The sequence below is a fragment of the Anthonomus grandis genome, chromosome 13, assembly GCF_022605725.1.
Source record: "Anthonomus grandis grandis chromosome 13, icAntGran1.3, whole genome shotgun sequence".
Lineage (NCBI taxonomy): Eukaryota > Metazoa > Arthropoda > Insecta > Coleoptera > Curculionidae > Anthonomus > Anthonomus grandis.
The window spans coordinates 806,721-823,261 of record NC_065558.1 but is presented as its reverse complement, the minus strand read 5'-3'; the positions used below and the strand labels follow the sequence as shown (position 1 = coordinate 823,261).

Here is a 16,541-nt window from a genome sequence, read left to right as displayed (position 1 = left end):
TTAAAATATAATGACGTGTTCATTGTCAAGATTATAACCAATAAATAATTAAATTAGTAAGTCATATCGAATTATTATCGATTGAACAGTTGTTTCTGTAAATGGAAAGAGCTGCGTTTAATAATTTTAATTTAAAATTTCATTTAGTGCAAAAATATGCACAATGAGTCGAAGATGACGACATTGGGGCATTAGTTCAGGAATCAATCTTGTTTATATTTTTTGTATTATTTACACAATAATAAATATTTGCAAAATATTTCAATATTTTATGATTCCCTAATTCCTAAATAAATTGAGTTATTTATGGTAAATGAGACACTTGCCTTTTGAAAACATTTACTCATATTCTACCTGGAATATTTCATACAACAATTTAATTTAAAAAAATTACAATAATATGATATTTGAAAGAAAATATTTATTATGTTGAGTCAAGGACGACTAAATCATAGACAAACAATTTCGTTCCATTAAATGCAACGGTCATAAAATTATTTTAACAGCGCCGTATAATAATAATACGGTTTTGCAATGCAAGGAAGTTTTTATAATATTGTTTGTCACAAATAAACAAACGACACTGTAGTGAGCGAAATTATGAAAAATCGTGTGGCTCAATCTAAGAATTTAATTAAGAAAATGCTAATAACCCAGAAACAAGTTTGTTAGCAATTAAGATTAACACTTTGATACACGCTTTGACTACTTTCTTATTATAGTTATGTTAAATGAAACGAAGAAACTAAAAATAACGACGACAATCGGATTAAGGCGAATCATCTTTGGGTTTATATAGAAAAATAACGCGATCTCGATTAGATTCTAGATAAATGGGTCAGATTTGCTGAACGCGTTTATTGGCAAAAGATTTTATGTCAGTCGTAAAATTATTAATATTAAATATAATTATAGTTTTATTGCAAAAATTAATATGGTCGTGTGTAGCCGAATTGTTTTTGTTGGAATTAAGCCACTTGTTGAAATTTTATTGCGTAGAATCTATGGGAAAAAATTGGTTTATTTAAATGTTATTTGGTGTAATGAAAGTTGTCTAAAAAAAATTAAAAAAATTGGAAATTTTGAATTAATAATGATGAATTTTACACTAATAAATAAAACACATGTTAAAAACGGAAAAAGTGTATAAAAATTTACCAAAATATAATCATTCTATGGAATAATGGAAATAAATATGCGTGGACAAAGTATTCACTTTATTCTGGGAAAAAAGAACGTTTTAAGTAAATATAATATTTCAGTAAAATAAATAAAAAATTATCCTATAAAACTTTAACAAAAAAAATTTAAAAAAAATATATACTTTCTTTGCCTGAAATAATGGAGAAATTTGTAAACGTTAGTTAAAAAAAAATGATTATGTATAATAAAAATAATAGAGATATTAAAATAATGCAAAATAAATACTAAAGATAATTTTTATTAATTATTTTGCAAAAAAACAAGTAAGCTTTTTTTTTTAAAAATTGACTGGAAAATTGATAAAAATTTTTTTTTCTCTAGTAGGAAAATCAGCAAGAAAGTTTGAACTGTTTCTTTCTAAAGTCATTAAAAACCCCTTGAACAAAATACGCAATTTTCTTAAGAAATTTATGAAAAAGATAATTTAAAAACAAACAAATATAATAAAATTATAGAAAGTAAAATAAATATATTTTTTAAAAAGTAAAATTATTGGTCTTAGAAAAAAATACAAAGTAATTTTATAAGCTCAAAATTAAACAAAAAGCATTTAATCACAGATTTCAACTAACAAAAAGGATAAATGGCAACATTTTTTATCTATTAAAAAGGTATTTATTGAAATTGTCCAAAGCTTATTTCTACAAATTTACAACTTTGTACCTTAATTTCGATTCAAGTTTTAAAGATATAAAGATTTTGTTTAAGTTTTTTTATGATGTAGAATAGCAAAATTTTGTTTTGCTAAATTTCTTTAAAAATTTTTATGACTTTTTAAACATTGTATTAATGTTTTTGACTGTTTTTGTTACTTTTTTTATTTACTTTCCTATTTTCTTACTTTTTACATTTAGTATAAGAAATTTGACCATGTACATTTATGTCTTTTGTACCCAGTTTTGTATATATTTATTTAGTACTTGTATTTTGATTTATATATTTGTGTGTTTTGCTTTTTATGTATAGCTTTGCCTACAAATTTTTTTAAAATTTTTGACAATAAAGCATATTTCATTGATTGATTGTACAATAAATAAAAATTACCAAAAAATTTTTTTAATAATATCCTGTACAAATTTTTAAAATTGAACCCAGTCAAGTTTCTGATATATGAACGTTTTGTACAATAAAACAAATTTTACAAAAAAAAAATTAATTTTTCTCGAAATCCTGTGCATAATCCAATAGATCAAAATATTTGGTACTTTTTAAGTTTAAGGGTAAAATTAGAAGAATTTAGATACCGTGAAACGGGGTTAAATTGATCATTTCGTTTGTAAATTTGCTTGTAACTCTTTTGATAACTGCATATCGATATTAAAATTAATCATAAATGATTGTGTATGGATGCCGTAAAAGGATTTTGCAATCATATCTGCTCTAAATTTAAAGTTGTTTAAAAAAATGCCAAAATAAGGTGTGAAAAAAACAATGCAAAATTATCTTGTCACCCCGCTCTGAATTTATTTTAAGAAAAAAACGATCATATTTTATTGCGAATTATTATTATGTGGGGGGATTATGTCATTCCGTGCATTACATTTTTTTTTAATTGTCCTTTCCATGGATCATACATTATTCAAACAAACAAATATTAAAAAAAAAAAACAAAGCCATTTATCAGGCCGTAAAACGAGTGGGTACTTAAAAATTATCTATAAGGTATGCGTTAAAAATTGACTTACATTCAGTAAATATATCCACCTTAATGTACACATAAAAAACAGCAAATTAAATTTAAAAAAAAAAAAAACACCGGGTTTCGCGGTCCTTCGAGCCGGCTTCAATATAAGAGTCGAAGCGACCAATGCGCGTCTACAAATGCGACGACTATTTTTCGATCAGATACGTTTTACTCGCTGCACCAGTACAGGTCTCTCCACGCTGATTTTCACCGAGAGACTGTTGGCGAATTTCTGGTTTTTGGGCGGAAGGAAATAGTTCAATTGTTATTGGGACTAATTGTTCTCTTTTTCTTTAGGTCTGAATATGTGGAGTTAAAATCTTGAAGGGAGAATAGGGTTTCTAGTTAGATAAGTGTCCAAAGTGAAGTGTGAGGAATAGAAGTAATAGTAGACTTACCAAAAAAAAAAAACCAAATTTAGATCCCAAATATTCTTTTTAAAAGAAGTCAAAATATTCTAGACAAATGTTGCCGAGGATTCAAACTAATCTAAGTACAAATTTGAGAAATATTGACCTCTTTAAGTAATGGTGTTTAAGTGCCATGTCAAGGTGACCACTCATTTTAAAGTACCATATCTCAAAAACAAGTGAGAATATTGTCATTCAAGAAAAAGCATAATATTCGAATATTCTGTATCTGTTATCAAGAATTCCAATCAATCCAGATTTTTTTAAAATAAGAGACCTTTTAAGTAGTGCTGTCTGACTTGATCTTCAAGAAGTCCATATATCACACACGTCAAGTCCTATATTTAAAAAACTGTATCTAGTATTCGAATCAATTAAAGTAATTTTTTGAAAAATCAGACCTTTTTAAGTAGAAGTGTCTAAAAGTCATCAGTAATCTTCATGGTGGTCCCTCATTTTAAAATCCGATATCTCAAAAACTAGTGGGAATATTCTCATTAAACAAAAAGCCAAATATGCAGAAGAATATTCTGTAAAAATTGTATCTAGTATTTGAACCAACCAATGTAATTTTTTGAAAAGTTAGACTTTTTAAGTAGAAGTGTCTAAAAGTCATCTGTGATCTTCAAGGTGGTCACTCACTTTAAAATCCGATATCTCAAAAACTAGCGGGAATATTCTCATTAAATAAAAAGCCAAATATTCAGTTGAATATTCTGTAAAAATTATATCTAGTATTCGAATCAATTGAAGCAATTTTTTTGGCAATATCAGACTTTTTAAGTAGAAGTGTCTAAAAGTCATTTGTGATCTTCAAGGTGGTCACTCACTTTAAAATCCGATATCTCAAAATCTAGTGGGAATATTCTCATTAAACAAAAAACCAAATATTCAGTAGAATTTTCTGTAAAAATTGTATCTAGTATTTGAACCAGTTAAAGCAATTTTTTGGCAATATCAGACTTCTTAAAGGTGTCTAAAAGTCATCTGTGATCTTTAAGGTGATCACTCACTTTTAAATCCGATATCTCAAAAACTAGTAAGAACATACTCAAAAAAAAATCTAATATTTAGCAGAATATTTTGTACAATCGAACCGGTGAAAGCAATTTTTTTTAAACATCACAGTTTTTAAATAAAATTGTCTAAAAGTCATGCTTGATTTTCAAGGTGGACACCCACTTTAAAGCCCCATATCTCAAAAACTCAAAAACTAGCAGGAATATTCTGGTTAAATAAAAAATATAATATTCAGAAGAATATTTGCTATAAACTTTGTTTATTATTGAATCAGTTTGTCGAATAAACGTTCGTTGAAATTCTCCACTTGATTTACGTTAACTTTATTTTTTAAAGTCACATCTATTTTCTGTGGTAATTGACCTAGAGGCATAATATATTATCAAAGTTCAAAAGTAAATGATTCAACAAAAATATATAATTTTTGCTTTACATACATATACGTTCATAAATTTCACCCACGTCAGCAGACTCTTTATAGTGAGTTTTTCATATGCAAATCCTATTATAGAACAAAAAGGACAATTTTATATATCCCTTTTTAAAATATTTTATTTATTGCTTGGTGGCATTTAAATAAAATACTTAACCCATTCATTTACAAATTTTTCTTAGCGTTATTCATGAAAAAGTGGGTCAATTAAAGTAATCTCTGGTGACCTTTAAATGTGTCTTTAATAATAATAATACACGAACCAAAGGACCGCAGCCAGAAGATTTAATGGTTCTGTTGCTCGCAGACAGACAAATATGCGGTTTCTGCAAGATCAGGTTAAAACAGTGGGTTTTTTCTTTTTATTAAAGTATTTTATTAATGATTTTCACTTTTAAAAATAAAAGTACTACAACTTTTATTGTCATCTTTCGCGATCAAATCCCACCGCTCCATATCACCTTTCCCGAAAATGAAGTAAAATATTAGTCCGACAAGGTACGTTCCTGCCGCTATATAAAATACCGTTTGCCATTCTTCTGGTCTCTAAAATAACCAAAAATAGAGTTTTATTGATTTCGAAGTGTTGATTTATTTATTTACTTACAGGGTTTTCAGTGGACACGATATAACCGGCTATAGTGGGACTTAATACCCCGGTGATACACGTGGCAGTCTGACATAGTCCCATAACTATACTCGCGTTGTTTGGCGCAAGATCCAAAGGTTGGACACTAAAATTGTATTAGGTAAGTAATATTAAGGATTTTTTACCTGTTTTTAGTTTGGTGAAAAAAAGGACCGTCATCAGGGTTTTTGCCCAAACTTTTACTTACCTAATTTGACGGTTGAAATGTGGCAAGAAAAAAACAGAGTCGTACTTAGGAAAAGACTCTCTTTCTTGTATGAAACATTGGTGAAAATATCTAATTTTTATACTATTTCAAAGGGATTAATTTTTTTTCAAATATGTGTTAAAAAATTTAGGTGTGTATTTAAATTGGTGATAAATACCCTTAAATGCCAGGAAAGCATAAAAAATTATTGATAATTATGTTAAACGACACATTTCAGTAAATCACACATTTTTTTTACTGAAGGAACGAAGCAAATAACAAATTTGTATGGAAAAAACTAGAAGCACCTACATCGTCAGTTTTTCCCGTTTTACGCAAAAAAACTTTTAAAAAACATTTTTAATAAGTATTTAATTTCTATTCATCTAATATCAATTATTACAACCCCCAATACAATTTTTTTTACTAATAAAAAGACGCAAATAAAAATTTTAAATGCAAAAAGCTAGGAGCATCTACGTCCTCAAATTTTTTTCAATTTACCCAAATATTATGCAATTTCATAAAAAAAACGCAAAGGACATTTTTTTAAGAGAATTTAATTTTCTTCCATTTGATAGGAATTACAGCCGTCAATACTTTGTTTTACTAAAGAAACGAAGCAAATAACGATTGTTTATGTAATAAAAACTAGGAGTACCTACATACAAAATTGACCTAAGCGTCCCCTATAATACTGTAAAAGAATTTCAAAAATAAATTAAGTAATGTGGAAAAATGTTTAAAAATATTAAAGGTTTTAAAATATTTCAAAAATCTTATATTGGAGAGTACTGGGTCTTAGCAGACAAAACTGACTTTAGCTCCGAAAATATTAGGGCCACATCTATAGAATTGTTAATCTAAAAACATCCTTTTTTTAAGTAAAAACTGCTTCTTAAAAATATCTTCAGTAGTTCTTAAATAATTCTTAAAAAGCTATAAAATTTAATGAAAATTCATCATGGAATCAAAAATGTCCTAGTTAAGCTAAATTTTAACTATAACCAACTTGTTCACATATAATTAATCTACAGAGTATGCCCTAAAATACTGCAATGAATAGACTAGTGTAATTTATATTACCTGATAGAAGAAATAGCCAAAGAACTGGCCCCAATGGCTATAACCAAGCAAAAAACAGTACCCATGACGGTACCCCAATTCGCTGCGGCTCTCATAAAAACTGCCTGAGTAATAAATCCAACCGCTATAAAAGATTTTCTTGTATTCGTCGGAGAAAGCCACTGTTTCCTTATTACAATATCAGCAGTTACCCCAGCTATAGACATCATAAAGAACATACAGACGTAAGGTAATGCAGATAAAATCCCTGACTGGAAAAGGTCGATTTTAAATACATCTAAAAATTATTTTATTAAAATCAGAAGAAGGAAATATTTGTCCGATACCTTTAAAGTATTTCGGCAGCAAAGTCATTAAGGTAAAATACCCCCAAGTTTCGCAAAAAGACACCATCATGTAGGCCCATATCGACATGCTGGTCAGCATAAGTTTCCATGGCACCGGTCCATTAATTTTCGCATTTTCTGGCCGGTTAATGGAGGTCTGGATGTAATTTAATTCCGTTTTTGATATGCTCGGGTGCGTGGCCGGTGTTTCAGAGACTAGCCACCAGAAAAATAGGAACCATATTATACTTAGAAAACCTAGGAATAGAATACGTTTTAATATGAAGCAAATAAATGGTATAATTTCAAACCTGAACACCAAAAGGAGCTTTTCCAACCGGTGCGTTGCACCAAGAACCCGAAAAACACCATTGAAAACACGTTTCCCACGTAATTTCCTGATAGTGAAAGGGAAGTGATTTTGGTTCTTTCTACGGGCGGAATCCAGTGCGACCAAAGGTAATAGTTGCTCGAATGCGCTAAACCCTATAATAGGGGACCGAAAAAAGTATGATTTAACAAAAAAAAAAAACAAGCGAATACTGGACCTCTAATAAACCGACGCACACCCTACCGACCAAAAAGGCATAAAAACTCCATCGGGCCAACCATGGGCCTAACAAAGAAACTATGGCAGACCCCAATAAACATCCACCAAACAACAGTTTGCCTCCATATTTTTTACTCAGCCAACCTCCGAGTAATGGGGTACAAACGTAACCGTAGAAAAAGGCACTGAGAAGATATCCCTGAGCTATATTGCTCCAGGCAAATTCTGGACCCTACAGAAGGGTCACACTATAGAAAAAAAAATTCTTGAAAATCTCATAATTTTTCTTACCAAATTTTCTACAGTTCCATTCTCCAATAAATTCATTCTGTTCTGGGTCATGGCCACTATGGAAATACTAAGGTTGGTCCTCATAGTGTACATATTGACATTGGCAAGGAACACTAGGAATGCCAACACATAACGCTTCTGTTGCCAGAAAAGCCATGGAGATCCAACCCTAAAATCCCTATTAATTTATTTTCGACATTATTATAGTTTAGAATAAATTACTTTAAATGTTCTGGATCCTCTACGGCAGTCCCTCTTTCCATTATAACTGTATACTTATTCAACTGCTTATAATTATTTAAACATTTAAATAGCGAAGCCTTAATTAATAGGTGTGTAATATATCAGGCTGACAGTATATTATCGCCCCATGGATTTTTTTATTCTGTGATAAGGGGGTAATGTTGTTATGTAAATAGTATCTAAAGTATTATTATTGGCATAAATTATTACTTGAATGTATATAATGCATAATAAAAATTGATAAGAGGGGAACTCCAATAGTATTAAAAATTAAATTTAAGGAACGCAATTGTGAATTGAAAATATGATATTTAAACAAAAGGTGTCCAACGAAATTATCTTTGGAATAAGTGTACAAATTTTCAAAATGATATCTGGTCAATTTTTTTTAATTATGAACTTTATGTCAAATAAATATTTAAAAAAAAAATATTTCCAAAAAAAAAATTTTTTCTCAAATTCTTGTTCGAATTTAGAAAAACGCTGAAATAGGTGTCCAACGAAATTATCTTTGGAATATGTGTGCAAATTTTCAAAATGATATCTGGTCAATTTTTTGAGTTATGAACTTTATGTCAAATAAATATAAAAAAAAATCAATATTTCAAAAAAAAAAAATTTTTCTCAAATTCTTGTTCGAATTTGGAAAAACGCTGAAATAGGTATCCAACGAAATTATCTTTGGAATATGTGTGCAAATTTTCAAAATGATATCTGATCAATTTTTTGAGTTATGAACTTTATGTCAAATAAATATAAAAAAAAATCAATATTTCAAAAAAAAATTTTTTTTCTCAAATTCTTGTTCGAATTTGGAAAAACGCTGAAATAGGTGTCCAACGAAATGATCTTTGGAATATGTGTACAAATTTTCAAAATGGTATCTGGTCAATTTTTTGAGTTATGAACTTTATGTCAAATAAATATAAAAAAAAATCATTTATTCCAAAAAAAATTGTTTTTCTCAAATTCTTGTTCGAATTTGGAAAAACGCTGAAATAGGTGTCCAACGAAATGATCTTTGAAATATGTGTACACATTTTCAAAGTGATATCTGGTCAATTTTTTGAGTTATGAACTTTATGTCAAATAAATATTTAAAAAAATCAATATTTCCAAAAAAAAATTTTTTTCTCAAATTCTTGTTCGAATTTGGAAAAACGCTGAAATAGGTTTCCAACGAAATTATCTTTGAAATATGTGTACAAATTTTCAAAATGATATCTGGTCAATTTTTTGAGTTATGAACTTTATGTCAAATAAATATTTAAAAAAATCAATATTTCCAAAAAAAAAATTTTTTCTCAAATTCTTGTTCGAATTTGGAAAAACGCTGAAATAGGTGTCCAACGAAATTATCTTTGGAATATGTGTACACATTTTCAAAATGATATCTGATCAATTTTTTGAGTTATGAACTTTATGTCAAATAAATATTTAAAAAAATCAATATTTCCAAAAAAAAAAAATTTTCTCAGATTCTTGTTCGAATTTGGAAAAACGCTGAAATAGGTGTCCAACGAAATGATCTTTGGAATATGTGTACAAATTTTCAAAGTGATATCTGGTCAATTTTTTGAGTTATGAACTTTATGTCAAATAAATATTTAAAAAAATCAATATTTCCAAAAAAAAATTTGTTTCTCAAATTCTTGTTCGAATTTGGAAAAACGCTGAAATAGGTGTCCAACGAAATTATCTTTGGAATATGTGTACAAATTTTCAAAGTGATATCTGGTCAATTTTTTGAGTTATGAACTTTATGTCAAATAAATATTTAAAAAAATCAATATTTCCAAAAAAAAAATTTTTTCTCAAATTCTTGTTCGAATTTGGAAAAACGCTGAAATAGGTTTCCAACGAAATTATCTTTGAAATATGTGTACAAATTTTCAAAATGATATCTGGTCAATTTTTTGAGTTATGAACTTTATGTCAAATAAATATTTAAAAAAATCAATATTTCCAAAAAAAAAATTTTTTCTCAAATTCTTGTTCGAATTTGGAAAAACGCTGAAATAGGTGTCCAACGAAATTATCTTTGGAATATGTGTACACATTTTCAAAATGATATCTGATCAATTTTTTGAGTTATGAACTTTATGTCAAATAAATATTTAAAAAAATCAATATTTCCAAAAAAAAAAAATTTTCTCAGATTCTTGTTCGAATTTGGAAAAACGCTGAAATAGGTGTCCAACGAAATGATCTTTGGAATATGTGTACAAATTTTCAAAGTGATATCTGGTCAATTTTTTGAGTTATGAACTTTATGTCAAATAAATATTTAAAAAAATCAATATTTCCAAAAAAAAATTTGTTTCTCAAATTCTTGTTCGAATTTGGAAAAACGCTGAAATAGGTGTCCAACGAAATTATCTTTGGAATATGTGTACAAATTTTCAAAATGATATCTGGTCAATTTTTTGAGTTATGAACTTTATGTCAAATAAATATAAAAAAAAATCAATATTTCCAAAAAAAAATTTTTTTCTCAAATTCTTGTTCGAATTTGGAAAAACGCTGAAATAGGTGTCCAACGAAATTATCTTTGGAATATGTGTACAAATTTTCAAAACGATATCTGGTCAATTTTTTTTGTGGTAAGATTTGTACTAAAGTACAATTTTCTTAAAATAAAAATAAAATTTGAGTTTAATTCTAATTTTACTGGACTAATAAATTATAAACTAACCTATAGTACGCACGAAAAGTGAAAGTAAAGACGCGCGCAACCCTCTCTACTGAGAGCGCGCAGTCGTTTGAGGGGTGGGGGAAAGGGGTTCGGGATTCAGTCAGTTTTGGAAGGTACCTCAGTCAGTCTTGTTCCATAGTCGGTAGAAGTAGTTCGGAAGAAAGTGGTGCCATTGTGGTTTATAGGGTGGTACAGTCTCAGTGTGTGTTTTTAATGTGGTTCCTGTCGAGTAAGGAGTAAAAGGTAGGAACTGATTTTTTTTTACAATTGCATGCAATTTATTTTGAATTATGGATGCTTAATACAGAAGCAAAAATTCATATTTTATTTCGAGTCAATTTATTGTGGATTTATTCGCTAAATTCACATCTAGGAAATCACTAAGGAATTATAAATGCAAATACGGATTTTAAAATTTTCTGAAAACTTAAGGAAATTTATTCGTTAAATTTCCACCACTAACAACAGTGAAACACTTTAATGTAATGTTTTTCTCAAAAGTGTCTTGTGGATTTATTCGCTAAATTCGCATTTAAATAAAAATATTGACACAAACAAAAATTCTCTTTTCAAAATAATCCGGTGAATTTATTCGCTAAATTCACATCTGCATGAAATCACTAAGAGGTTATAAATATAAATACTCTCAATAGTGCGTTGTGAATTTATTCGCTAAATTCACATTTAAATAAAATTAATAAATATATTGACACATAAACAAAAATTCTCTTTTAAAAATTTTACGGTGAATTTATTCAGGTACAGGTTCAGTGTTGTTGTGTATAGTGTGAGTGTGTGTTTTTAATGTGGTTCCTGTCAAGTTGGAGTAAAAGGTAAGTACTGATTTTTTTTTACAATTGCATGAAATTTATTTTGATTTATGGATACTTAATACAGAATCAAAAATTCATATTTTATTAGTAGTAAATAATTGTTGAGTCAATTTGTTAAATTAATTCATTGTGGATTTATTCGCTAAATTCACATTTAAAGAATAAAATAATTCTAGTAACAATAAAATCTTGAATTAATTTTAGATTTTATTTACTATTTTATTTTTATTAATGCATATTCAATTATGCTAATACTTGTTAGTGTTGACTTTTTTGGCATGTTTATGTACGATTGGATTCGGTTTAGTTTGCATGAAAAAATAAAATAAATTATGTGAATTTATTCGCTAAATTCATATCTACATGAAATCTCTAAGGGGTTATAAACACAAATACGGATTTTAATAAATTCTAATATTTATTCAAAATTTTCTGAAAACTTGGGGAAATTTATTCGCTAAATTTCCACCTCTTAAAATAGTCAAACATTTTTCTCAATAGTGTCTTGTGAATTTATTCGCTAAATTCACATTTAAATAAAACTAACAAGAAGATCACCACATAAATAAAAATTCTCTTTTCAAAATAATCCAGTGAATTTATTCGCTAAATTCACATCTACATGAAATCACTAAGGGGTTATAAATACAAATACGGATTTTAATAAATTCTAATATTTATTCAAAATTTTCTAAAAACTTAGGGAAATTTATTCGCTAAATTTCCACCTTTTAAAATAGTCAAACATTTTTCTCAATAGTGTCTTGTGAATTTATTCGCTAAATTCACATTTAAATAAAACTAATAAGAAGATCACCACATAAATAAAAATTCTCTTTTCAAAATAATCCGGTGAATTTATTCGTTAAATTCACATCTACATGAAATCTCTAAGGGGTTATAAACACAAATACGAATTTTAATAAACTCTAATATTTATTCAAAATTTTCTGAAAACTTGGGGAAATTTATTCGCTAAATTTCCACCTTTTAAAATAGTACAAACATTTTTCTCAATAGTGTCTTGTGAATTTATTCGCTAAATTCACATTTAAATAAAACTAATAAGAAGATCACTACATTAATAAAAATTCTCTTTTCAAAATAATTCGGTGAATTTATTCGCTAAATTCACATCTACATGAAATCTCTAAGGGGTTATAAACACAAATACGGATTTTAATAAATTCTAATATTTATTCAAAATTTTCTGAAAACTTGGGGAAATTTATTCGCTAAATTTCCACCTCTTAAAATAGTCAAACATTTTTCTCAATAGTGTCTTGTGAATTTATTCGCTAAATTCACATTTAAATAAAACTAACAAGAAGATCACCACATAAATAAAAATTCTCTTTTCAAAATAATCCAGTGAATTTATTCGCTAAATTCACATCTACATGAAATCACTAAGGGGTTATAAATACAAATACGGATTTTAATAAATTCTAATATTTATTCAAAATTTTCTAAAAACTTAGGGAAATTTATTCGCTAAATTTCCACCTTTTAAAATAGTCAAACATTTTTCTCAATAGTGTCTTGTGAATTTATTCGCTAAATTCACATTTAAATAAAACTAATAAGAAGATCACCACATAAATAAAAATTCTCTTTTCAAAATAATCCGGTGAATTTATTCGTTAAATTCACATCTACATGAAATCTCTAAGGGGTTATAAACACAAATACGAATTTTAATAAACTCTAATATTTATTCAAAATTTTCTGAAAACTTGGGGAAATTTATTCGCTAAATTTCCACCTTTTAAAATAGTACAAACATTTTTCTCAATAGTGTCTTGTGAATTTATTCGCTAAATTCACATTTAAATAAAACTAATAAGAAGATCACTACATTAATAAAAATTCTCTTTTCAAAATAATTCGGTGAATTTATTCGCTAAATTCACATCTACATGAAATCTCTAAGGGGTTATAAACACAAATACGGATTTTAATAAATTCTAATATTTATTCAAAATTTTCTGAAAACTTGGGGAAATTTATTCGCTAAATTTCCACCTTTTAAAATAGTCAAACATTTTTCTCAATAGTGTCTTGTGAATTTATTCGCTAAATTCACATTCAAATAAAACTAATAAGAAGATCACTACATAAATAAAAATTCTCTTTTCAAAATAATTCGGTGAATTTATTCGCTAAATTCACATCTACATGAAATCACTAAGGGGTTATAAACACAAATACGGATTTTAATAAATTCTAATATTTTTTCAAAATTTTCTGGAAACTTGGGGAAATTTATTCGCTAAATTTCCACCTTTTAAAATAGTCAAACATTTTTCTCAATAGTGTCTTGTGAATTTATTCGCTAAATTCACATTTAAATAAAACTAATAAGAAGATCACTACATTAATAAAAATTCTCTTTTCAAAATAATTCGGTGAATTTATTCGCTAAATTCACATCTACATGAAATCACTAAGGGGTTATAAACACAAATACGGATTTTAATAAATTCTAATATTTTTTCAAAATTTTCTGGAAACTTGGGGAAATTTATTCGCTAAATTTCCACCTTTTAAAATAGTCAAACATTTTTCTCAATAGTGTCTTGTGAATTTATTCGCTAAATTCACATTTAAATAAAACTAATAAGAAGATCACCACATAAATAAAAATTCTCTTTTAAAAATTATCCGGTGAATTTATTCGCTAAATTCACATCTACATGAAATCTCTAAGGGGTCATAAACACAAATACGGATTTTAATAAATTCTAATATTTATTCAAAATTTTCTGAAAACTTGGGGAAATTTATTCGCTAAATTTCCACCTTTTAAAATAGTACAAACATTTTTCTCAATAGTGTCTTGTGAATTTATTCGCTAAATTCACATTCAAATAAAACTAAAAAGAAGATCACCACATAAATAAAAATTCTCTTTTCAAAATTATCCGGTGAATTTATTCGCTAAATTCACATCTACATGAAATCTCTAAGGGGTCATAAACACAAATACGGATTTTAATAAATTCTAATATTTATTCAAAATTTTCTGAAAACTTGGGGAAATTTATTCGCTAAATTTCCACCTTTTAAAATAGTACAAACATTTTTCTCAATAGTGTCTTGTGAATTTATTCGCTAAATTCACATTTAAATAAAACTAATAAGAAGATCACTACATTAATAAAAATTCTCTTTTCAAAATAATTCGGTGAATTTATTCGCTAAATTCACATCTACATGAAATCACTAAGGGGTTATAAACACAAATACGGATTTTAATAAATTCTAATATTTTTTCAAAATTTTCTGGAAACTTGGGGAAATTTATTCGCTAAATTTCCACCTTTTAAAATAGTCAAACATTTTTCTCAATAGTGTCTTGTGAATTTATTCGCTAAATTCACATTTAAATAAAACTAATAAGAAGATCACTACATTAATAAAAATTCTCTTTTCAAAATAATTCGGTGAATTTATTCGCTAAATTCACATCTACATGAAATCACTAAGGGGTTATAAACACAAATACGGATTTTAATAAATTCTAATATTTTTTCAAAATTTTCTGGAAACTTGGGGAAATTTATTCGCTAAATTTCCACCTTTTAAAATAGTCAAACATTTTTCTCAATAGTGTCTTGTGAATTTATTCGCTAAATTCACATTTAAATAAAACTAATAAGAAGATCACCACATAAATAAAAATTCTCTTTTAAAAATTATCCGGTGAATTTATTCGCTAAATTCACATCTACATGAAATCTCTAAGGGGTCATAAACACAAATACGGATTTTAATAAACTCTAATATTTATTCAAAATTTTCTGAAAACTTGGGGAAATTTATTCGCTAAATTTCCACCTTTTAAAATAGTACAAACATTTTTCTCAATAGTGTCTTGTGAATTTATTCGCTAAATTCACATTCAAATAAAACTAAAAAGAAGATCACCACATAAATAAAAATTCTCTTTTAAAAATTATCCGGTGAATTTATTCGCTAAATTCACATCTACATGAAATCTCTAAGGGGTCATAAACACAAATACGGATTTTAATAAATTCTAATATTTATTCAAAATTTTCTGAAAACTTGGGGAAATTTATTCGCTAAATTTCCACCTTTTAAAATAGTACAAACATTTTTCTCAATAGTGTCTTGTGAATTTATTCGCTAAATTCACATTCAAATAAAACTAAAAAGAAGATCACCACATAAATAAAAATTCTCTTTTCAAAATTATCCGGTGAATTTATTCGCTAAATTCACATCTACATGAAATCTCTAAGGGGTTATAAACAAAAATACGGATTTTAATAAACTCTAATATTTATTCAAAATTTTCTGAAAACTTGGGGAAATTTATTCGCTAAATTTCCACCTTTTAAAATAGTACAAACATTTTTCTCAATAGTGTCTTGTGAATTTATTCGCTAAATTCACATTTAAATAAAACTAATAAGAAGATCACTACATTAATAAAAATTCTCTTTTCAAAATAATTCGGTGAATTTATTCGCTAAATTCACATCTACATGAAATCTCTAAGGGGTTATAAACACAAATACGGATTTTAATAAATTCTAATATTTTTTCAAAATTTCTGGAAACTTGGGGAAATTTATTCGCTAAATTTCCACCTTTTAAAATAGTCAAACATTTTTCTCAATAGTGTCTTATGAATTTATTCGCTAAATTCACATTTAAATAAAACTAAAAAGAAGATCACCACATAAATAAAAATTCTCTTTTCAAAATTATCCGGTGAATTTATTCGCTAAATTCACATCTACATGAAATCTCTAAGGGGTTATAAACAAAAATACGGATTTTAATAAACTCTAATATTTATTCAAAATTTTCTGAAAACTTAGGGAAATTTATTCGTTAAATTTCCACCTTTTAAAATAGTCAAACATTTTTCTCAATAGTGTCTTGTGAATTTATTCGCT

General features: G+C 27.2%; 2 protein-coding genes across 3 annotated transcripts in view; both read right to left on the bottom strand.

Annotated features, from left to right (window-relative positions):
* The window catches only part of LOC126744139 (uncharacterized), a 93,914-nt gene extending 90,813 nt beyond the window's left edge, over positions 1 to 3,101 (bottom strand). Inside the window, exon 1 of the mRNA XM_050451485.1 lies at positions 2,889 to 3,101. The gene's annotated coding sequence lies outside the window, so the exon portion shown is untranslated. The remainder of the gene's footprint in view (positions 1 to 2,888) is intronic.
* Positions 3,102 to 5,030: 1,929 nt separating this feature from the next.
* Positions 5,031 to 8,301, bottom strand: LOC126744305 (sialin-like). 2 transcript variants are annotated; one of them, XM_050451692.1, is made up of 8 exons: positions 8,062 to 8,301; positions 7,840 to 8,017; positions 7,547 to 7,780; positions 7,310 to 7,484; positions 6,999 to 7,256; positions 6,673 to 6,949; positions 5,358 to 5,484; positions 5,031 to 5,296 (listed from the first exon to the last, which is right to left on the bottom strand). In XM_050451692.1, the coding sequence occupies exons 1-8, from the start codon at positions 8,100 to 8,102 to the stop codon at positions 5,129 to 5,131; spliced, it is 1,458 nt and encodes a 485-aa protein (XP_050307649.1). In that variant the 5' UTR covers positions 8,103 to 8,301; the 3' UTR covers positions 5,031 to 5,128. The 2 variants fall into 2 exon arrangements, with proteins under 2 accessions (XP_050307649.1, XP_050307650.1); XM_050451693.1 differs by having other exon boundaries at positions 7,840 to 8,008; positions 8,062 to 8,300.
* Between the last annotated feature and the right edge of the window lie 8,240 nt (positions 8,302 to 16,541).